At 32.4% G+C, this 23,681-nt stretch overlaps 1 protein-coding gene across 2 annotated transcripts; it reads left to right on the forward strand.

Annotated features, from left to right (window-relative positions):
* Nucleotides 1–1,703: 1,703 nt before the first annotated feature.
* On the forward strand, nt 1,704–22,924 carry LOC139098291 (potassium voltage-gated channel protein Shaw-like). Of its 2 annotated transcripts, none has more exons than XM_070650428.1 (9): nt 1,704–2,392; nt 14,405–14,641; nt 14,727–14,940; nt 16,204–16,321; nt 18,297–18,491; nt 18,585–18,803; nt 20,495–20,580; nt 20,644–21,161; nt 21,552–22,924. In XM_070650428.1, exons 3-9 carry the CDS (start codon nt 14,732–14,734, stop codon nt 21,716–21,718), a joined length of 1,512 nt encoding a protein of 503 aa, XP_070506529.1. In that variant the 5' UTR covers nt 1,704–2,392; nt 14,405–14,641; nt 14,727–14,731; the 3' UTR covers nt 21,719–22,924. The 2 variants fall into 2 exon arrangements, with proteins under 2 accessions (XP_070506529.1, XP_070506530.1); XM_070650429.1 differs by having other exon boundaries at nt 1,704–2,364.
* The last annotated feature ends 757 nt before the right edge of the window (nt 22,925–23,681 follow it).

Below are 23,681 nucleotides of genomic sequence, written 5' to 3' on the forward strand. Positions count from 1 at the left end.
GGGAATAAATAACATTTAAAAAGAAATTTGAATGAAAGGGGGATGTGGATGGAATTTTATACTGTAAGGGAAAGGTTGATATTTTAGGGATATTCTGTTGTTTTTTTGAATATTTTAGATTCATTTACAGTTTTTTATTCTTCTAGTTTTATCCCTAGTTTTAGCGTCGTGTGCCTCATTCTAAGGACGACTAATGCTTCATGATTCGATTTATTTATCCATACAACCTCATCTGTAGTTTAAATCCAATTTTCAAATCTAATTTTCAGATAAATTTGAGCCAATTCTATCGTTTCAGTCTTCTTTTGTTCAACTGTATATTTAAGTAGAGTAAGCTATTACTAATACATTTGCTTGTTAATAGCACAAATCGGTTAATCAAAAATTCGGCTTCAGGCTGGCGTCATGACTTGGTGCCGGACCATAAATCACCATGCAGAGATATGGCGAGAATTTCGAATTGATTAATCGACTTATGCTATTCGGATTAACTGATTGTTGCTAAATTTTGCAGAAGCTTCTGATATAAAATTCGACCATACCTTCTAAATTGACATAAATTTGAAGTTGGCAATTTAATTTATTATTTAAAAATCCGATTGAATAAGCAGCGCTTAGTCTGCACATTTAGTTGAAAACTTGACAATTTTTTCCTTTGTCAAGTTGTAAAGATTATGGTCGGTTTATCAAAGCCTGCTCTAGTAAGCTAGCTGTAGGATACCATACCTAACAACCATAAACTAGCTATAACTAGATGCAATTAATAATATTTTCAAAAATCCGGAAAAAATAATTCAAACTTAAAAAATCCGTTGCCATAATTTTTCGTCCACACCGCAAATAATTTACAATCAAGATAGGAAAAGAGCGTAGCATTAATGCACAGAGTCGAATTTTTCCTAATGTATGAACAGAAAAGAAAAGAAGAGAAAGAAAAAAATATTCAACCATATCATGCTTCATCATTTTAAAGCTTATTTACATTCAACAATTTTTTTCCATTCCGTACATGCTTTAAAGTATGAAAAGTATGAATATAGTGGAAAGAGCAGAAAAAGGAAAGGAAAAAAAAATCGAACAAATTTTTCTCATGGAAGAGGAATAAAAAAAAATACGTGTTGGACATAGCAAAACCATTATTGTGGTATATTTTTTTCTTAAGCTATACGCATGTCTTCTTTCTCAAAAACTACACTTCCTATTCCATATTTCCAGTATTTTGATGATGAGAAAAATTTCAAAAATGAATGAAAATAAATGAAAAAAGTTTCTGGAACTGATTTTATTTATAGATGAATAATACAAAATCCAAATAAAGAATCGCTTTCATTTTCCCGAATATCAAATGACTTTTTTTCTAAAAAAATTTTCATTTTCGATGCTTTTCTCCTCTCAGTGTCGAGTGCCGAGAGCGCGAGAGAGTAAGGCTTGGAAAATTGATATTCTCTTCATTCGAATATTCCTGTTTTTCCATACTTCAACGCCTTTTTATGTCGAAAAAAGTAAAGAAAAAAAAGTACGAAAAGAAAAATCATTTTACTCAATCAATTTTTCGCATTTTCCAGCTAGTAGTTGTCGAAACATCGTTAATGTCACTTGTTCGGAGGTCGAAAGAAGTTAAAAAAAATTCTCAAAAAATTTCTAAACTTTTTTTTTACTAATTTAAAGACAAATTTTTAATTAAACAAAGGCAAAATCAAGTTAAGGACATCAAAAGTCGATAAAATTTGGATTAATTTTTATGTTTTTAGTTTCGTTGAGTTCAATTTTTGCCATCCGTACGCAAGTTGTAATTGAGAGAAAAAAAAGAAGGAATTTTTTTTTGTTACTTTAAAGGAAGAACTTTAAGTGAAATATTTTTAAAAAAAATAATGTCAGTGCTAACAATTGGGTGGAGTGATAGATTTTCACAGATTTACGGATGACCGTACAACGTGTAAAATAAATCATATGAACCGTTTGATGCCATCAAAATCGGATTTACACGGCATAAAGTAATAATTTTTTTTTCATGTAATAAATTAAAAATACATAAGAAGCCAGGAAGGAAGAGAGGAAAGTGAAGAAGAAGAAAAAACTTTTTTTCTTTCTTAATTGAAACAATTTGCTCGCTTGTCTACTAGCCTTTCCTGCTGAAGAGGCTAGTAGGATGAGCACAAAAGTGATGATGAAAGCAATTTTTTAAATAATAAAAAAAAGTGATCACTGAAATATAATTTCAAGCATAACAAATGTTTAGTCGTCGTCTGCAATATTATGTTTATTATGCATACAAAAATAAGTGATATAAAAAAGTGAAAAAATAAATTTTTGTGTGAATCGAAAAAATAGGAACTTGAACATGGATTTTTAACGCATTAGATGGTACAATGTTATCTAAAGATTATTCGAGGTCATATTTTTTGGATTTTGTAGAGTTTTATATGATATAATTTATTATTTATTAAATATTGAATGCGATTTTGCGATGCTTTGTGAATTCTTTATGACTTCTTTTCAGCATTAGTTCTTCATATTAAGCATAAGTTTGCAAATGATTGGTGTTTTGTCGGTCTGACAAACTTGAGAATTAATTATTGTTGACAGTTCTGACTTTGGGGGAATTTCTAGTCATTAGTATTTTATGATGCTAGGGCTAATGTCCCGCTGAAATGTATGTAGATGGGCATCCTACACAGAAAGCACATGGCGTAATGAAGACTGAAAATTCGGCTCCTGGGCTAATGTGACTCAGAATTAAACACAGATTTGATGAAATCCGGCCTCAGGCTAGAGTCATGTCGGCCATAAGGTCGGATTTTCGTTCATTTTCACACCGCGTTCTATGTCTGCATTTTACAGCGTATGAAGTAGACATAGGCAGAAAGCCTAAAAGATAGGCTCTCCAGAACTTAAGTACAAGTTCCATTTACATTGGAACAGAAACATAATAAAGGACCAATTTCATTAAGTTAAATTCAAATTTTCCAAATTTAAAATTTGAAACAAGGCGAAGGGTAGGAAGTTATTCTAACCACACCATTTATGACCCGTTCTTATATCTCACGGTGCCCAATTCTTGGTTTTCGACATTAAACTGCTACACTTAAGAAGAGGAAGTATCTACACTTCCGAAAAATCATTGGGTCGGAGTTATGAGATTTGAATTCAAATTCAGCACTAGCTTTGGTAACCCATTCTTTGCTAAGTGAGCTATCAAGGCACTTTTGCTTATTTTGCGTAACGTAATAATTGAACAACTTCTCTTCATTTCTCAAAAATGTGATTCAATTTGCAACCAAACATGCATTTTCTGTATTTATTGTATTCAGTGTGTAGGAAGAGGTAAATGGGAGTTATTAAATAGAAATTTCGACAGTTCCAATCCTTGCTTATGATATAAATTCGTCATCATGTGACACAATAAGTGTACAGTCCCTTCGAGGCTCAATTTTGTGGTTAAAGTACACAATTTATGGTATTATACTCTAACCGCAATGCTATCATAGAGTTCCTGTGCAAGCTTGAAAACAATACTCATTTAAAAACATTTTTCCACATAACCAGGAATAGTTATTAATGTTTTTGTTTGAGTTTTTTCAACAAATTTAAGACTTTGTCTGAAATCAAATTTATAGGACCATTGTTTCAAGCATCAAAAATTCATTGTCACTGAGTTATATAAACCATTTGACGCTTATTCTTTGCTAAGAATTTTTCAGAATTTTCAGTATGAATGCCATTAATAATTTATGATTGACTTTGATATAAAGCGTAAATCTCCTTGGGGATATGAAACTGACGATAAATCGTTGAGAACTTCTCATGAGAAAGTAGGTTATGCGTTAAAGCAGCTGAATATTTCATTTTATTTAAATTCACATCTTGCTAGTCGTTCTGGATATTTTTCTTCTGTTTATTGGGGAAGTTTTGAAAGGAATAAAGCTGATTTTAATAATTGTGAGAAACTAGGAACTGGTAATTTAATGCGAGGTTGTGCAACCTATGTGCCACGACACATAGTCCACCCATGTGTTCAGCCTGTTGTATCACATTAGTCTACCAATGTGTGTCACACTAGTCTCATTGATTTGACACATTAGTCAACCTGATGTATCGCACTAGTCACCCTGATGTCTCTCACATGTCACCCTGATGTGTCACACTTGTCACTCTAGTATTTCTCACTGATTACCCTAGAGTGTTACACTGGTTGCTCTGGTGCGTCACAATTTTCACCCTGGTGTTTCACATTGGCCACCTTTGTGTAAAACCCTAGTCACTCTAAAGTGTCACACTGATCCCTCAGATGTGTCACACTAGTCACCCTAGTGTGTCATAGTGTCATACTGATGTGTCACACTGGTCACCCTGATGTGTCGTGACATTTTCTAAGAAACCCCAAAAATGAACGATTTTATTTTGAAATTTTCAAATCAAGAAGTATGCCATGACACAAAAAAGGTTGCCCACCCCTAACCTAATATATAATTTCAAGTCAATATCAAGCTTTGCTAAGGCTAATATAAATTACATTGAGAAGCTAATAACTGCTAATTAAATTCATCTAGTTACTATGGGGTAAAATAAATTACATTTGGGAGCCTAGCAACAACTAATCTAATTTATATAGTCAAGCTTCCTATTCATAATAGCATTTGACCTTTAAAAAAAATGCCATTTTCTACAATCACAAAAAAATTCAATTTGTCAGGACCTTTCTCAAACATTTCATAAGAATGCGCTAAAAAGTCATCTCCTACATACCAACATTTACACAAGAAGAATAACTTTCCATTCTTCATTCGACTGTGCCTGAATAAAAAATCACATATATGAAAATGAATATGTGAGGAAATAAATTTTACGTACACGTAAAATATGAAAGTTAAAGTTTTTTTTTCTTTTGAATCTTTTTTCATGGCAAAAGTCATAAAGCGATGAATATTTTTTTCTAATAAAGGAACTGTTCCTATACAACCCCGAAATATACCGCGTATATATAGACTTGACATCGTCATTAAATTTGAATAATAAATAAAAAAAATATATATACTGTATTGTGCCTATTGATACATACTTTTTATGTAAGATATATATTTATGCTGCACCCTTAGTTGATCGAAAATCAATTTGTGTATTACTCGCGTACTTACCTTGATAGTGGTAACAATGATGATAAAGGAATTTATATTTTTTTTTTATTCTGTATGAACAAGTTTGAAGGCATTGCCAAACATGTCGAACATTTACACGTGTATAACTTTTTTTTTGCTACTATGCAAAACCTGTTGAGAGGGAAGAGATAAAAAGTGGGTCACAAAAAGGATTTATACAAAAAATTAACATTCGTTTTTGCATGACAAATAAACCTGAAAATCCAGAGAAAAAATAAACATATTTTTCATAATTCTCAGCGGGAGTTGTTTATGAGTGATGTCTATTATTTGATTTTAGGTGAAGAGTTTTTAAATTTACTGAACTGTTTGAAGAGCTGTCTAAAAAGCTCAAAATTCAAACCATTGTTCACAGCTTGTTCTTCCTGAACTTCCGTATCTGATGTATCAAGGATCAATTTTCAAATCTTGGACTATAATAAAGATAACCGTTACAAGCACGAGCGACACAAATGAAGATGGCTTTGTCACGAATCTTTAAATGAATTACTTCCTTCGCTGTTCCTACTAATCAATTGCGATCCACGATAGATGTCGCCTGAAGCTTGCTTTATCGCTGGCTTCTACTTGCCTATTTCTAATCCCAAGTGCAACACCATCTCTATCAATAGCTTTCTTCCAATGGTTCTTTGGTCGTCTACAAGATCTTTTAGTCGCTCCCATTTGGTGTTAGTTAAAGAGTTTTGGTCCATGACTTGACAGATGTTAGCTTATAATGAATTATGAGAAGATTCGATGACTGACTAGTAATGTGTAGGGCAAGGACAAGGGACATGTCTGTCAGATCTAAACGCGTCTCTGTAGTTTGTTTTTAATGACTTCCCAACAAGCTCTTACCCTTCAGTATCACATTTCCTCTAAAATTCTAATTTCAAGCCACACAACATTTACGTACGATCCCATCTACTGTACAAAAACCATGAACAGGCTTTCTGGTTTTTAAGGACATGAAAAACTTTATCTTACGACATATTCTTCTTATAACAATAATAAAATAATGGAAACAATTGTAAGAAGACGAAGATGCAACAGTGATATGCCAAAATAGGACGAAGAACAAGACGAGAAGATGGAGAACATTTTTATTAAATAATTAAGTTTATTTATTTTAATATTATTTTGTTATATCTACAACTGCGTACTTGTGCATGACACAAACACACAATTGACTTTTCACAGTGCTAATTCTCATTAAGGGAACCGAAACTCATTGTTTCTCATAAACTTTATTTATTCTTCTTCTTTACTTAACTTTTTTTCTCACTGCGAGTTCCTCCACAGGATGTGGCAGATTTTTTCTTTCATCAAATCGCTCGTGTTGTCTCGGGCAGGTCTTCATATAATATTCAATTGAACTCACAATTGATTGACATTTAAAAGATTTAAAGAAGAATCTCATTCTTATTTGTTTATACGGGATTACATCAGGATGCGGAATGTTACACAATTTCTCATCTCATAAATGTCAGGTAGTTTCCTGAAGAAGAAAAAAATTTGTCGTGAAGATGAATAGAAAAATCATTTTGAAAATTGATGAGTTATGTGTCAAGGTTAGAAAAATACGAGTTAGATAAATGGATGTTTTTTTTTTTGAAGAGATTCGAAGATGTTTTTGCTATGAGAATTTTCAACATTTATTGTAGATTTATCATGATGACTAGTTATGCAATCGGATTTTGAATGGGTTGTTAAGTTTGTGGAATGAAGAATGTCTTGATTGCAATCAAAGTTATTAAATTAATTATTTTCAAGTATCAGCATTGGAATTAAGGAGAATTTTATGATTTTTACTTATGAAACTCATGACATTTCAACACAAACACGGTTCATGGCATTTCCATACAATTTGGGAGCTCAATAGCATGCCTTGGACCATAAGTTTGTCTAACAATGGCTTAACCAGATGATACTGCAGCAAGATGAATCCTAGCTCTTACAAAAATAATTGAGATACTATTCAACATAAGCGACATGATGAACGATGTGGCTTGGTGGCGTAGTGGTTTCGACCCTTGTGACTAAATCACTCTACACCAACCCAGCAATCACGGGTTCGAGACTCGGAATGGGAAGTTTTTTATATGACCTTTTTCAAATCATATGCACTGGAAGCTCCGACTCACAGCCTCACTTTGTAGGCTAAATGCAATAATATCATCAAAGGAATGGTTCAAATCTCACTATAAGCTGTAGATATATCTAAGTTTGAGTTTGGTGATTTGGCGAGGTCTTTCTTAAAGCTGTCATTAACAAGGTGCATATGCTATGTTTTGCCCTCTACAAGGGAATATGACAGTGATCTAGTAATGTTGTTGTGCAGCCATATGCTCCAATTTTCAGAAGCATAGAGCAGATCCTAAGCTAATCTGCGTATCCGGATGTTTAGAAGCATTCAGTATTTCTAAGAGCTCGAGGTCGACTCGAATTTTGTATGAATTGTAAAAAGTCGAATCGACTCAAGTCAACTTTTCCATACAAAATTCGAGTCGACTTCGAGCTATCTGTTGTAAGTAAGTTCTAAGCTATATGAAACTGCCTACTTTGAAGTAAAAGCCTACCACGTTTCTTCTTGATCACCAAACAATTAAAAGACAAAGGACCTTGTCTTGTCAGCTTTCAGTCTAAACACACCTCCAAGCATGAAACGAGCGAAAAAAAAAAGAACTAATAGACTAATAAAGTATCTGCCGACATAGTCCCGTTGCTCATCTAAGAAGCGCTAATTGCTATCATTTCATACATCATCATCATTTTAGGTGTGAAAATGTAGAGCGATTCACACAAAAAAAGTAATGTTAATTGTGTAACTTAATGAATAGAGCGAATAACACACATAAAAAATTATGTAGTACAAAAACCTTAAATCACAGTTCTATAGCAATTCAAACATGATTTTGTCGGATATGCTTCAAAAACAAAATCTCATGATATCGATATTGATTTCATAAATTGCATAACAAATTTCTTTTTTCGTTGAATGCTTCATTAGTCACGAATTGAAAGAAAATCAAATTTTCTCTCATAAATTCCTTAGCCTGATCTCATAGGCCACAAGCCAAATTGTACGTAACAGACGTAAAATGTAATCGTTTAACTATTCAAACTCTTCAAAAACTTTTTTTTTTCTTCTGTTCATCCAACAAAACAATAAAAAGGAACTTGTTCTATTCCACACTATTTATTTTATATTGGCACATGGTCGATGAAATATTAATTTATTCCCAAAACGACTTACGCTTCTTTATGCTTGACTTCCGGAATCACTTTCTAAGAACTTCTATCGTAACATGCGTTCTCCCTTGTGTGATTCAAGTTCATGCATCATTCAACTTGTTTGTAAATTTTTTAGATAATATTATTTTTTTTATTCTCGTACATGTTTACGTTGATGTTAATAGGATTGCTATTAATAACCTCAAACTCATAGTATAATAATCATCATAATCGTTGGAAGTTCATCATATGTTTCATAATGGATTTAAAAAAAATACGAGATGTGTGTGTAATTCGAGTCGTTTTGCTCACTCCGTTTATTTAAACATATCCAAATTGTATATACGGAGTGGAATGAAACGAGATCGCTGCAATTTTATTAAAAGGTTTAAATAAACATTATTGGTGATTCTCAAAGCAAATTCTAAAAAAAGATTTAAAAAAAATACCATATGATCGCATGTAGGAATAGGAATAAAAAAAATAACAAGTTTCTCATTCGTTTAATAGATTTTAATAAAGAAGAAGGAATTAAGAGGAGATAAAGGGTTCGTTGATAATTGATGTCAAATGACATTGGGACTATGGGATGAGTCATAAATTTGTTTATTTTATATGTGGCATTATAAATTGGATTTTTGGTTTTTACATATATATAGGTATTCTAGCTAGGGGCTGTTCACTTATTACGTCACGCAAAAAAAAAACTAATTTTAGAACCAAAACCCCTCCTGCCTCTTTTAGCCTTGCTTAAACTGTTAAAAAATTATAGACAGCTTATGGCCTTTTATGAAGCTTCCAACTTGTCATCTTATCGTTGTGTCGGAAGAGAAAGGAATCTCAGATATCAAGCCATATGTAGGCAAATCTGCCAGTGCAAGAGTAAGGACTCTGTGGTCGAGTTGCTAGGCAATAGACCAGATATCTATAATTCTCACTTTTATAAGATCATTGGTTCGATTCCCACCAGAAAGCCGGCTCTCAGTCATTACTTAGATTGATGTTGTCCAAACTGTCTGTCGTTACACATTACTGTGCCTCTGAAATGCCATGAACTTCATGTCGTTTGTGGTTTTGGTCTTGTGCTATGTGCCATGCCACACAAAGCCTTGACATAGAGTGTTGTCAGACCTGACATAGAGTGTTGTCAGGGCTTTGTTGGACATGGCACATAGCATAAGACCAAAACCACAAACGACATGAAGTTCATGGCATTTCAGAGGCAAACACAATCCTCAAGATGTGTAGCAATTGCTGTAATTAAGAAGAGTTCAAATCCTATTTGAGTTGTCAGGCTACACCAGAAATTCACATAGTGGGAATATGTATAGCTACATAATATTCAAATGAACCCACAAAAGGGAAATGAAACATTCCAACAAATGATTTCATTAATTAGCGTTAGTTGGCTTTTTCCATAATTGACCGAGTATGGAGACATATTGAGGCAAGTGACTATACAGAAAAAAAAATAGACTATAAAATGAAAACCTTCATTTCATCTGCAATAATAAATGTAGAGAAAATAAAAATATATAAAAAAGTTTTTAAAGATACGCTTTTATTTAGGTGCAATGAAAAGTAGAAAATAATATTTAGATTCCAGTCTCAAATTTAAAAGAGACAAATTTTTAAAATTCGACAAAGAAAATTATAATAAAAGCGTGGGCGAATCTACAAAAGTCATTATCAAAGCCCACGCTTTTATTATAATTTTCTTTGTCGAATTTTAAAAATTTGTCTCTTTTAAATTTGAGACTGGAATCTAAATATTATTTTCTACTTTTCATTGCACCTAAATAAAAGCGTATCTTTAAAAAACTTTTTTATATATTTTTATTTTTTACTTTTTAGTTTTCTCTATCAAAAATTGTTAGTATCTGAAGACTAAAAATCGCTTTTAAATGACAATTTTAATTTTAATTTGAAATGAATTTGGTCCTAAATAGAACTGAGTAGAAACAGTTTAAAAAATTTCGATTTTATGTTCCATGAAAATAAATTTATACTTTAAAACAGGCCAAAAATTAGGGTTTGTTTTTATAAAATCGTCAACTTTTAAATATTTTCATAAAAATCTTTTTGATTTTAATTAAGAATGCTTAATGAAAGATTTCGTTAAAATTTCAGATCAATCAGATAAGAAATGTGGTTAATATGTCGAAAAATCCTTTAATTTTGAGTAAAAATACTAGTTTTTTGGCCCTAACTACTACGAAATTTTAAAATTTTGCAAATTTCTTTTAACCATAAAACAGAGTAATCTAAGATATACTTTCATGCCAAATTTCAGCTCTCAAGCTTTCATGAAAGTAGAAATATATCAAGAAATCGTAGATTTTGACCTTAAAAAACTAGTTTTTTGGCCCTAACTAGAGCAAAATTTAAATTTTTTTCAAAAATCTTTTTAATGTGTTCTATATTAGCCTATAATACACCACTATGCCAAATTTCAGCCTTTGAAGTTAAGTAGAAGTGGTCGATATAGGTACTTGAAAATTTGAAAGTCTTAAACAGAGCAACCTAAATAAAAGCGTATAAAAATAATGAAATGTTTTTCATTTTATGTCTGAATGTAGGACGGTTGACAACTTTCTTCTTAATCCAGGTATTATTCAACCTTTTTTTTCTCTTGGTTTACGAGTCTTAAATGAATACACAGTTCTCTTCACAGTCCCAACAATGTCTTCACATTTTTTTTGTGGAAGTTAATTTTATTTCGATACTTTATTAAAATTCAATGAAGAAAAATTTTTGTTTGGGGATGTATGGCCATTGTATGTTACGTTTTGGGACCAGCTGTAGTAATCTTACAAAAGAATGGAACCTGAATGGCAAGTTTAATTTCTTTGAAATTTTTCTCTCTTTATGGCTCTGAGTGTATTAAGACTTAATGCCTCAATTGCCTTAACAAGGTGATTTTAAATCGAAAGATTCAGTCAGTAAAGGCTATTCATGTTAACGAATCGACTGAATAGCGTAGTAAACTGATTCCGTAATGTAATTATTTGTACATGCTGGGATATGACATTTATAGAAATTTCTGGATTATAAAAGAGTAAATACAGTCAGAATTAATTAAAATCATACAAACGTGTGGATGCTTGAGTAAATTCCTTTTAATCCTGATCAAGTCTATAGAAGTAAAATCGACAGATTAATTAACATTAATCCCGATTATTCCTACCTAGAAGTGTTCTTTTCAGTCAGCTTTAATTGCTTTTTATGTACTGAAGGATGTGTCAATTCTGAGAGATTTATTATTCTTGGGAAAATTTTGCTGTAAGCCTCTGAGTAATTTTATTGATGTAAATTATAAGAAATTCTCTGGAAAATTTACAATTAATCATAAGCGATTATGGCGAATTAAAAACGCTGAGAGACTTTTTATGAGGCAATCTGGATTGCAATTAATATCCATTACAATGAAATTCCCACATTTTTGTGGGGGATTTGATTTAAATTTATGGAAATTTTGGAAGATTTCAAGAATTTTCTATGAATAGCCTACATGGATTGAAATCTAAGGATCTTATGAATTACTATTTATGACAAGGATGCTCGAAATTGAGTCCTAAGACACGGTTACGTCGCTAAATCACAAAGTTGACCTGACAGCACCATAAAAGCTGATTTTGACCCATTTTTACACCATAAAATGCGTTTTTCCCCATTCAATCCCTCAGGAAAGGATAAGTTTTAAGCTTATAACATTTCCATTAAATTCATCCCGGATTGCTATCTACGTATTAAAGGTATCATAGCATTAAGACCCGATTTCAATAAATAATGAGAAGATTTACTCATGATTTACGCTTATATTAAGATTTCATGTGGATATTAAGGATTATTCAAGGATGTCATATCTGACTGGTTAAAGTTGGACAATTTCATGCTGTTTGCCAATGTCTACTTAAAATTTAGGTCAACAGAACATTTTCTTAATTAAAAATCTTTTCTTAGACGCTGCAAAAATGTCTTACAGAACATTGCATAACAATAATTATTCTTAAGACAATTTCAATGAGCTTTTTGTGGCTTAACATTGCACAGCGGTGTTTAGTTAGACAGACAGTGTGATTAAGATTCATTCTGATTATTAAGCACAATCAAATATTAGAGAACAGTGCAAATATTATATGAGAATTATTCAAGCTAGTGTTATGCTGATCATATGCATACGTATGAAGCATGTATGACGTTAATGTGCATGAACTGCAGTTTTATCAGTCACAGTCATTCTTCTGTTTTAGACAAGAGCTCAAATCCTGAATAGCATAATGCTGTTAATCGCATTTTTTGCCTTAAAAAAGTGTCGAAATCAGTCCACCAATACCATCCACCTGGACCACAAAAGCTGGTCCAGACAAGCATGCTCTAAGACCGGATTTTGCTGATTCTAGTTCCATGCTAGAGTCACATCAGCTTGCGGCCGAATTTTTAATTATATCAGCTGCCAATGGCTGCCGACGGTTCTTATTTTTCGAAATTGGTTCTTATTCTTCGAAATCGAAATTTCGAAATTGCACTTTTTTCAAATTAAAAATGACAGTTGAAAAATGTTCTTCCCTTTTAAATGCTAATTTATCTTTTAATCTACCTTTAATTTGATATTATCCGATATTAAATAGCACATTAAGGTGTTTTTAACTATTTTTTGTCTATTCTAAGAGATTTATTGCACAAAATATTTTCATTCGCAAATTGTGTTTGTAAACAAATATTTTTGTTTACAAATTTTGCGAAAATGAAAATTTGTGAAAATTTTCTTAATTTGAAGCTTGAAGAAGATTAAAAGCAGTTCTTTAGGTTTATTAAATACTACGAAAGTGATTAAAATCATAATAATAGAATGATTAAGCATGAAAATTGAGATTTTGTCAATAATATATAAATTTACTCGAAGAATTTCGAACGCCATTTGAACAAAAGTGCGGGAAAATCAGAATTTCAAAAAAAATAACGACTCTCGTTCTTATAGGCAGTCATTGGATCAGCTGGAATATTGCCGAATTCCCTTCATAGAAATCAATTTAAGCTTTCACTGCTGGATGTTCGTCTTGGCGCCATAGTGTGTAATCTACTTAATCGATTACTCATATCCTGGTCTTATATTAAGTCATCAATAAATTCCCATTAAATGAACTAAAATTTTCTAAATTGAATTAACAAAACATTATAGTAAAATTTAGAGCGAATCTTTTAATTTAAAAATGAAATTTTTATTAGGGGCATTTTAGTTATTACGTCACGCAAGGAATCAACTTTTTGTGATGAAACGTCAATGGGAACAGTTTTTTGTTGTTTGATGCAGAGCTCGAATTTAAGCGGCAGTGGTGTAATGGTTAGAGTGTCGGATTATCGACTCTAACGACCCGGGTTCGAGCGCAGGGGAGTCTAGTCGGTTTTGGATGATTTTTCGCTGTTTCTAGTCACACTAACTTAGTTTTTGTATTTACGACGCACAAATCGCAGCTAGGTACATTGCATTGGTTACTCTGGGCCATGTAGCTGAATTTTAGCAGAGCTTGAAGTCGACTTAGTTTGACTCAAGTTGACTTCCAGTGTGTCGACTTACAGCTTTGGTTTGACGTGTATCTCCGGCCCCTCATCCTTCCTTTTCTCTTAACAGCGTTAAGCAATTAGTGAATGCCCACATCACATTTAGAATCATAACTTAGTGTATTTTATAATCACTTCGATACAAGTAGCACACTGCAATCTAGTTCAAAATCGAGTCATGTGCTTGTTGCCATAAAAAATTTAAAATCTTTTAAAAATTTAATGGAATTCCCTCAAAATTCCAAGAATTTTTGAGCTATAAATATTATAACATCGTAGACAGCTCATTACCGTGTCTATATTTAGAACTAGATTCCACAAAAAATTTATTAGGTTTTGATGTGTACGAACAGAAGTTATTGACTGAAGAAATGCTGAAAAGAATTTCACAAAAGTTCTGTAAAATTGCTTTCAATTTTGACGGTCATGAACAAGTCAAGTAGCTTAAATTTTGCTTTAAATACTCAATCTAGGCTTTCAAATGAAAACGAGAAAAGATGCTACTCTTAAAAAATAAAAGTACAATAAATGTAAGATATTGCTCTTCTGCTAGCAATTAAATAACCGACAAGAATAAGAAGGAACAATTCGCATCGCAAGGAACAAAAAATTTTTTTTTATTATTTTAGTGAGGAGAAGAAAAAATTATTTTTCTTCAAATCGTTATTTGATACTGTGCCTCAATGCACAGTGATCAATAATTCAATTTGGTAAGACATGAGTTGATTTACAGCTAGCCAAAATAGTAATTAATACTAAAAATTTATTATTCCATCTCCCACCAACTGGCTGCAGACAACATGAATTTAATAAATATGGATTCTGAAAATCGGGTTGTCCTTAATGTCGGTGGCATTCGTCATGAAACGTATAAAGCAACCTTGAAGAAAATACCTGCCACTCGACTCTCTCGTCTCACTGAAGCACTTGCAAATTATGATCCAATTTTGAATGAATATTTCTTTGATCGTCATCCAGGCGTTTTTGCACAAGTGCTCAATTATTACAGGTACATTTTGTTTTGACTTTCTATTGATTTTGACCCGAGTGTCATATGTCGAGAAGGCTACGACATGGAGTTTTAAAGGCTCATTTTGATGTCCATATGGATATTCTTTTAACAGAGTCCATATAGTTGCTTATTTAGCAATTCCTTCAAAATCTCCATGACGGACCTTTCTTCACCTGTGTCTCTCGGGTCTTTATGCTTAAATGATGATTTGAAGAGGACTGTTTGATGAGATTTCTTTACTTTTTTGATTTAAAATTGAACTTTTTTCTCAACAAAAATAGAAAATTTTTTCGTTAATTTGGTTTGTTGAAGTTTTGAGTTTTGAAAAAGTCTTGTTGTCATTGGATACTTTTAAGACGTGATGGCTCAGACAAAAAATGTAATTTTCGCACGAATTCTCGATTAGAGGACGAATGACTTGATATTTAGGATTTTGGAGTTAATTTATTGGCTAATTAAATGTAATTAAGATTTAAAGTCCTGACCAAGTAATTGCTGTCGTGGAATTTTGTTGCTGTATCTTAGTGCTTAGATAAGATCCAATTTAAATCGAGGAAACGTGTGGATTTGGATGCTATAAATTTAGATTTTAACTGACTATTTGCAGAAGAAGATGTATTTAGATGAAGATTGGATGGAATACAATGAAGGTTTTGATGATTAAATGGCTTAAAATTGTTCACATTTATGAGAATACTCGCCCAGTTCAGGACATCCTGAATATACCTTGAGATCAAGAGCTGCGTTACTGTACTCGGAACTTTGGATGGCTTGGTTAATTTCTTTCAAATTTTCTAATCAGAAACAAATTTAAATTTGAACTCAGCAACCTTAAAATTCCTTCAAATTCCTAAACCAATGAAAACAATCTAAGTAATCTTACTAAAACAGCCATCATTGATCATCAAAACAAAATAATATTAGCACTTTAATTAATTTGCGACTTCTTGACAACAAACAATCTTTCCTATCAACTCAAATATTACAGCATATATCAATTGGCTTTTAATATTCAAATAGCGCTTCCTCTTCAACACACCATTCACTTAAGTAGCAACAATTAAGTTGAGAGCTTTTCTCATCTCAAGTTGTATTCTCAACTTATCGTATACATTTTATTCCTTCTTGTTTTATTATTTCGTTGGATATTAAAACTTGTATATTGTTTTGATATAAACGGAAAGAAAAAAGCGAGAGAAAAAAAAAATATAATTTGTATGTGCCGACTGACTCTCGATGATGAATTGTTTTTATTTTTAGAACTGGAAAGTTACACTATCCAACTGATGTCTGTGGACCTTTGTTCGAGGAGGAGTTGGCTTTCTGGGGACTTGATTCGAATCAAGTTGAACCATGTTGTTGGATGACATATACACAGGTAACAATGATGAATTTTTTATGTATTATCTGTTATTAACTTTCCATTTGCGAGAGAAAATAAATAATTCGAAAGTTATTGTGTGTTTACATTTGTCGCAGATGTTAGGACAAGGATTGAGGATGATTTGGACTCAGTTTGGGTGGTTTTGGGTTGATTAAATGTAGAAAACGTTCAGGTTTTATGTAATTTTGGTAAATTTATTTGAAAATTCCTTTAGATTGATGTTTATTCTTTGAAGTTCAAAAACAAATTGAACTTTTGTATGAAAAAGGGGCTTTTAACTATGGATAACAAATATTATTCGAATTTCAAATGAACGTTAGAACAAGGTTGACAAAATCAGTTGAAAATTAAATTTTGACATTATTAATAATTAAATTACAAGATTCAACATCCAGAAACTTAAAGTTTATAGAAAATTACTTGAATTAGCCAAAAGGTTTCAACAATTTCCTCATTTAAATGATCAATCTCACAAATTATTCATTAAAATCCTTCATCAGAGTCACCATTTATAATTTAGATTACTATAATTATTTAAGAACTTCTCAGTAATTTTGACTGCTAGAATAGTCCACCCTAAAATGTCATTTATATCCGTGATAGAATTAAGAAGTAAAACTTTAGTCATGCTTTCTTGTCTTCCATTAATTATTCTAAACAACGACAAACTAATACGGTAGAAATACGTGCAGAAAAAGAAGAAAATCTCAATGATAAATGCAGACGACATTAAATTTATTATTCATTACGAAAATTTGTTGATTATTTCTTTTAAAATTTAATCATAAAAATGAGCATGAAGGATATTTATTAGTCCAGCTGTAAAAATTTCATATTTACTTACATTTCATGTTAATATTATAAATGTGATTTCGTACCATAAACGTTTAATCTAAAAGCTGAAAGGGTTTAATTAAAATGGAACAGAAAAGGTATTCAGTTCCTTTGAAAAGTGTAATAAAAATCTAAATCCATTAAAGTTTTCGATCAACCTAATGTGCTTTTAGTACCGCAAACTTCTCATAAAATATTTTTGGGATATTCTGTGCATATATGATATTTACTATCCAGATATGGAGTGGGAAGCAATTTTGAGGTTTGTCTGAATTTCCATTTTTGATGGTGTTTGTCAGTGGTTCTCAAACTTTTTATTAAGTGAGTCTTTCAAAATTTGGGTAAAAAATTCTAAATTAAGTCTGGATTTACGCAATAAAGTACGATTCTATCACCAGGAGGCAGGGAGACAGGTAGGCAGGGTCTGAAGAACATGAAGGGTAAGCATAGGATGCAGGTTATATAGGGTATGCCCATATGAAATCAGATGGGATGAAGGGTATGCAGAGTATGCAGAGTATGCAGGTATTCAAGGGATGCAATGCACAGTATAAACGGGATACAGGAAATGCACGAAATGAAGGAAATTCTCAGAATGCAGGGTACTCAGAGCATGTATGGGATGAAGGTTATGCAGAATATGCATGGAACGCAGGGTGTGCAAGGTATGTATGGGATGGAGGGCATGTATGGCGTATGGCACATGGGATTCATGAGATTCATTGGATCCAGGCTATGCATCAAGACAAAAATCACAAAATACCAAAAATGTTTGCATAATGTCTAAAAAAATAAGATAGGGCTGGGTTGCAGGGGGGAAGGGGGTTCCCTTCAATCATTCCCAGTTAAATTCATTCCTGTCTCTACATACTCGATAGCATAATGATACAAAAAATCCAAAATTTTCAAAGATAATCTTTCCTAAGAAAATTAGCATATTATTCTGTAAATGTAAATACACCCATTTAGAAAATGTTGAGTTGATTCATGTTCCGTGATGGAAAAGTTCCAGATAATTTTTTTTCGAAAAAATAAGAATTCCTAACAGACGAAAATCATTTTTTTTTTTTTTTTTCATTTCATCTTCTTACAATTTTTCTCTCTTTTCTTTCATTTCATCTCACACTAAAAACAGCATCGAAATACTCAAGAAACACTAGCAGTTTTAGATAGATTAGATTTAGATACCGACAAACCTTCCGAAGAAGAAGTAGCTAGAAAATTTGGCTTCGAAGAAGCATATGTGAAAGGTCACGTGAGTTGGTGGCAAAATATGAAGCCGCAAATATGGTCCTTATTTGATGAGCCATACAGTAGCAATGCTGCAAAGGTAAAATTAATTACGCCAATTTAATATCCGAAAATTGTGGCCATTAACTGACCATATTCCGATCCATTAATTTTAATTTTCGTGTATTTTCAGGTTGTAGGCATAATTTCCGTATTTTTTATTTGCGTATCGATTGTATCATTTTGTTTGAAAACACATCCGGACATGAGAGTGCCAGTAATTAAGAATATATCAGTAAAAACAGCAAATCAATCATCAGATTGGTATGTGGACAAAGAGGAAACTAATGCACATCTGTTCTTCTTTTATATCGAATGCGTGTGTAACGCCTGGTTCACAATTGAGATACTGGTAAGTGAATAATATTATTTTTAATTCTTATAGATGAAAAGTTTTTCTTTCCTTTGTTTAAAATTGGAAAAATTTAATTTATTCAATTGAAAATTGTGAAAGTTTTTACATGATTCAGTTTCGTGGAGATGTTTTAGGGGGTCGATTGCTTGGTGTGGATTGTTCTTATTGTGTGTAGCTTCTTATGTGTTCTTGTATTCAGAAGCTGGTTAGCTCGGTATTCTTGAAGACATACATTAGGGCATGCACTATGATCAATCTATTTGTCCTAGACTGGTTAACACTATGATCATACATAGTATACCCCAAGTATTACCCTAGAGACTTCTTAACAAGAGCGTAGGCATGGAGAACTATTTGGTATAACCCTCGAATCTCTCCTTGTCGCGGATGAAACACATATTCATAGGAAATGTTTGCGTCTTGCGAAACCGTTTGCCAGTTAAGGATATTAAGTATTTCCCTGTCAATTCTAACCTGGACAGCACATGGGGTAGAAATGGCCGAGAATCTAACCCTATGCTGACTTGACTCTGGCTCGAGGCAGATTTCATTGAATTTTGCTCGCAATTTCTTTGTCGATTACCCGCTGTCAAGCTAATCATTACCGCAGTTCCAGTCATAATATCCTCAATTCATAACTCAATTCCACTTCTATTCCATAACAATTAACAAAGTTAAGAGCAACATCCTGAATATGACAATAACAAACCATCACAAAACGACCAATTCCACCAAACCTGCAATCCCCTAAGCTAGAAAAAGTTTGATAGCTCGTAAAATATTCAAGTCAGAATATTTGAACTGAAAAAAACTATTGTACAGCATAGCTATTCAATGACGCTTGAAGCTCTATAGAAATTCCAACTTTAAATTTAATTTATAAAGCTGCACATTTTTATTGTTGTTGCCGTTCCATTCCTCTGAACATAAAATTGACCCAATGTTCATTTCACTTTTGTGACTGTCGGTAGTATCTTCATTTGTAACGACTCCATATAGCCTTTTGTAATGAATTTCTATTGTACGGTTTACTTCTTTATTCATCCACAAAAAAAAAGCGATGCCTTTTCCTTTTTCTTCATGACACAGATTTGGCAGTGAGCCCTGCTATAAATTAAGTAAATTTTCAGCATTTTGATTGTACGGCTGTCATTTGTGATGAGGATGCCCTTTAAAGGCAAACTGTCTTTCCTCCTTCACACTAATAAAATTGACAAATTTTTGGGGATTAAACATTGTCCTTGAAACTGAGGATAAATGCGCAATTGAAATAAATTTTTTAACTTGTTTTGGTAATTAAAGTCAGAGTTGCAAGACAGGCACGTGTGACATACAAAACCGTACAAATTCATCATAATTTGTATGGTTTTTTACAAAAGAACCTTACAAATTCTTGATAATTTGTATGGTTTTTCTTACAAAACAGACAAAACCGTACAAATTTTTGATAATTTGTATGGTTTTCTTACAAAATGCTTCAAATTATCAAGAAATTGTACGGCTTTTGTCTGTCTTTTTACAAAACCCTACAAATTATCAAGAAATTGTACGGTTTTGCCTTTCTCAGGTTCTTGTTTTGCAACTCTGATTAAAGCACTTAATAAAAATTATATTGACCACAAGTACGTACTTACTCACTCATATCTATATATTTTATACAATTTTAAATTTATTTAATTTATTTCCAGATACGATTTATATCATCGCCGAGTAAATTGAGATTTATTATATCATCTGTGAATATAATTGATTACATTGCAACACTTAGTTTCTTGTGAGTATTTAAAATATTGAATATTTTCAAGCTCATATGTTACATTATTCATGTCTTTTACAGTTGTGATCTAATGTTACAAAAACTTATTCCAAATATGGAAAATGCTGATATTTTAGAATTCTTCTCAATCATACGTATTATGAGGTTATTCAAATTAACACGTCACTCATCTGGCTTGAAAATTTTAATACAAACATTCAGGGCATCAGCAAAGGAGTTGACTCTTTTAGTGTTTTTCTTAGTATTAGGTATCGTTATATTTGCTAGTCTTGTTTATTATGCGGAGAGAATCCAAACAAATCCGCATAATGATTTCAATAGCATTCCACTTGGATTATGGTGGGCTCTAGTAACAATGACTACAGTTGGTTATGGTGATATGACACCTAAGACATACATTGGAATGTTTGTTGGTGCTTTATGTGCTCTGGCTGGTGTATTAACGATTGCATTACCCGTTCCTGTTATCGTTAGTAATTTTACTATGTATTATTCACATACACAAGCTCGTGCGAAATTACCGAAGAAGAGACGTCGTGTATTACCTGTTGAGCCTGCACGACCTGCACGGACACCAGGTAAATTTATTCATATGTGTAATGGACATTTTTTGGTGTTTGATAAATTGTGGTTTGGTGGTGGATGTAATGGGATGGAGATTCAAATTAATGCCATATTATGGGCTATCTAATTGGGCTCGAACTTGTATGCAAATGTGGGAATATTGTATACAAGTATTGCATACAAGTACTACAATTCACATGTAATTCTAGCACACGAATACAATTTTTGAAAACAGTATGTGCATACTTACTTGATTTTGTCGAACTCTATTTAAAACTAGAGTTGGAACTTGTATGCAATAATTGTATACAATACTTGTATACAAGTTTTCTTGTAAAATACACCACCACTGCCGTTTATGCATTAATTTACATACCTAACAATACAATTCTTTTATATTTAAGGTCAAATCGGACCTGGAAGTGGCAACGCCGGTTCGGGTAAAATAATTGGCTCAAATGCACCAAGCACAAACAGTATGGATGCAAATATACGCCGTATGAATGCAGCAAATGCCAAAAATTTAGGCGGTGGACCAAAAATGGGTATGCAAAAAATCGAGAATTTTTAAACATTTTTAATGTCGTAAAAAGCGATGCGATACTTAAAAATTGTCAAAATTTTCTCAAAAACATTCATCATCTTCTGCATAATTATAAAATATGAACATATCGACATCGAAGAAATTATAAGAAAAATCCCAAAAAAAAAATTGTATATATATCAACAGCAATCCCCAAACATCTTATCTATCAATAGAAGGAAATATTTTTATATAACTTTCTCAAATATCAACGAACACGAGACATGAAATACTTTCAAAACGAAAAAAAAAATCCAGCAATGCGAAAAAGTCTAAAAAAATTTACTATTTTTTTTCTATATTTCTTTAACTTGTTTTTTAGCTCAATAAGAAATAAAGTTCGATAAACAAAAAAAAAAGTGGTTCTTGCAAAGCATTCGAGTAGAAACAAACATTTATGTGAAGTTGTACAGGTACTCATAATATCTCAATGAAAAAAAATAGATAGACAAAAAAAGTCCTTAAAAATTTTGTATTTCACGGTGCGTCAAATTCGAGAAATTTGATATGATTTGAGGGACATAAAAGGCACTCACTGTGATTCAGAAACAATAACAGGCTGAAGAATTCGATCCTTTTAGAACTTTTTTTTTTGGTCCATCTCAATATAAATGAGATATCAAGTAAGGTCTAGATCAGTGGTGGGCAACCTGTGTGTTGCGACACTCTAGTGTACCACCAAAAATGTCATAAACCGCATACCGAGTGCGATTGCTATCCAGACTTACAACTAGAGTGTGCCACAGCACACAGGTTGCCCACCTCTGACCCAAATTGATTTTGTACACTTTTAAATATCTGAAAATATTCAGTTCAAAAGGCAAAAAAGGAATTTTGATTTGCACGAGTAGACTGTAAAGCAATTTAGGAATGTTTTGAAGAAAATCACAGTAAATTCTCAACAAGATTTAACGTAAACTATTGCAATATAGGAAATAGATGGAGAACAGAGTAAGGTCACCGATATATCATCATAAGTCAATGAAAGTTTATTGATTCGTATGATGTGCTGATGACTTTATATTGACGTAAAACTGGCGTTTAACTGATGGAGTTCTGTTTGATTTGATCGAAACAAAGGAACTTGGTTTAGAGGATTTCTTTGTTATTTCTATGAAATATTGAACTTATGGAATTACAAACTTAATTAATGTAGTTGATTTGAGCCTTCATTCAATTGGGGGTCGTGCACTTATTGTGTACACGAAAGAACTAATTGGCCATACCCAAAAGCACTAGTTGATCATATCCAAAATCATATGTGGAGCAACGTTCAGCAATTGATCAAAGCCGAAATCGATATTGGCATCAATTAGGCACTTTAAAAGCTGAGAAACTAACCCAATGATACCTTAGTTAGAGAAAAAGTTTTAAGTGAGCATTTTGCCCCCCTTTCTAGCAACCCTCGGTAGCTCAGGAGATATATGCATGTTATATGTAATCCAAAGAACGTGGGTTCGAATCCCAGTTGGACTGTAATTTTGGGGAAGTGTTCCTTTTCGTCTAGAAACTTAGAAGGAGAGCTCGAAGTCGATTCCGGATTTTGTATGCAAATGTCGATTCATGTCGGTTCGACTCCCACATAATATTCGAGTCGACTTTGAGCTCAGCTTAAGAGCAGTAAGAATCCATACCAGACATTTGTATGTTCCTTACAAGTTCGGTTCCAAATGTTGTGTATTATTATTCTTCCAAGTCAATGCAGCTGCTCCTGCAATAACTAATCCCACAAATCATTAAAAGCATTCCTTTGTTGATATTGAGAAGGATCTGCTCATTAAAATATTGAATTTAAAACCCCCCTTTTCAGTTCAAAGAAGTTTATCGATTCCGATATCATATTTCATTACCAATTTACCTTTAACTTCCAATTTATCTCAAATTCAAGTATCTGTAAATAATTTAGAAAATAAATTGATTGAATTGATGTAAATTACCCTTGAGGGCAACT

This window comes from Chironomus tepperi, unplaced genomic scaffold, assembly GCF_022539635.2.
Source record: "Chironomus tepperi strain 1889 unplaced genomic scaffold, CSIRO-AGI_Ctep_v1 contig_445, whole genome shotgun sequence".
NCBI classification, from domain to species: Eukaryota; Metazoa; Arthropoda; class Insecta; order Diptera; family Chironomidae; genus Chironomus; species Chironomus tepperi.

Bases quoted from the DNA above. Each gene is read 5' to 3' on its own strand.
- LOC139098291 (XM_070650428.1), top strand. From the start codon at position 14,732: ATGAATTTAATAAATATGGATTCTGAAAATCGGGTTGTCCTTAATGTC. The intron at 14,941-16,203 runs GTACATTTTGTT...TTTTATTTTTAG, and splicing joins CAAGTGCTCAATTATTACAG to AACTGGAAAGTTACACTATC. The intron at 20,581-20,643 runs GTGAGTATTTAA...TGTCTTTTACAG, and splicing joins ATTGCAACACTTAGTTTCTT to TTGTGATCTAATGTTACAAA.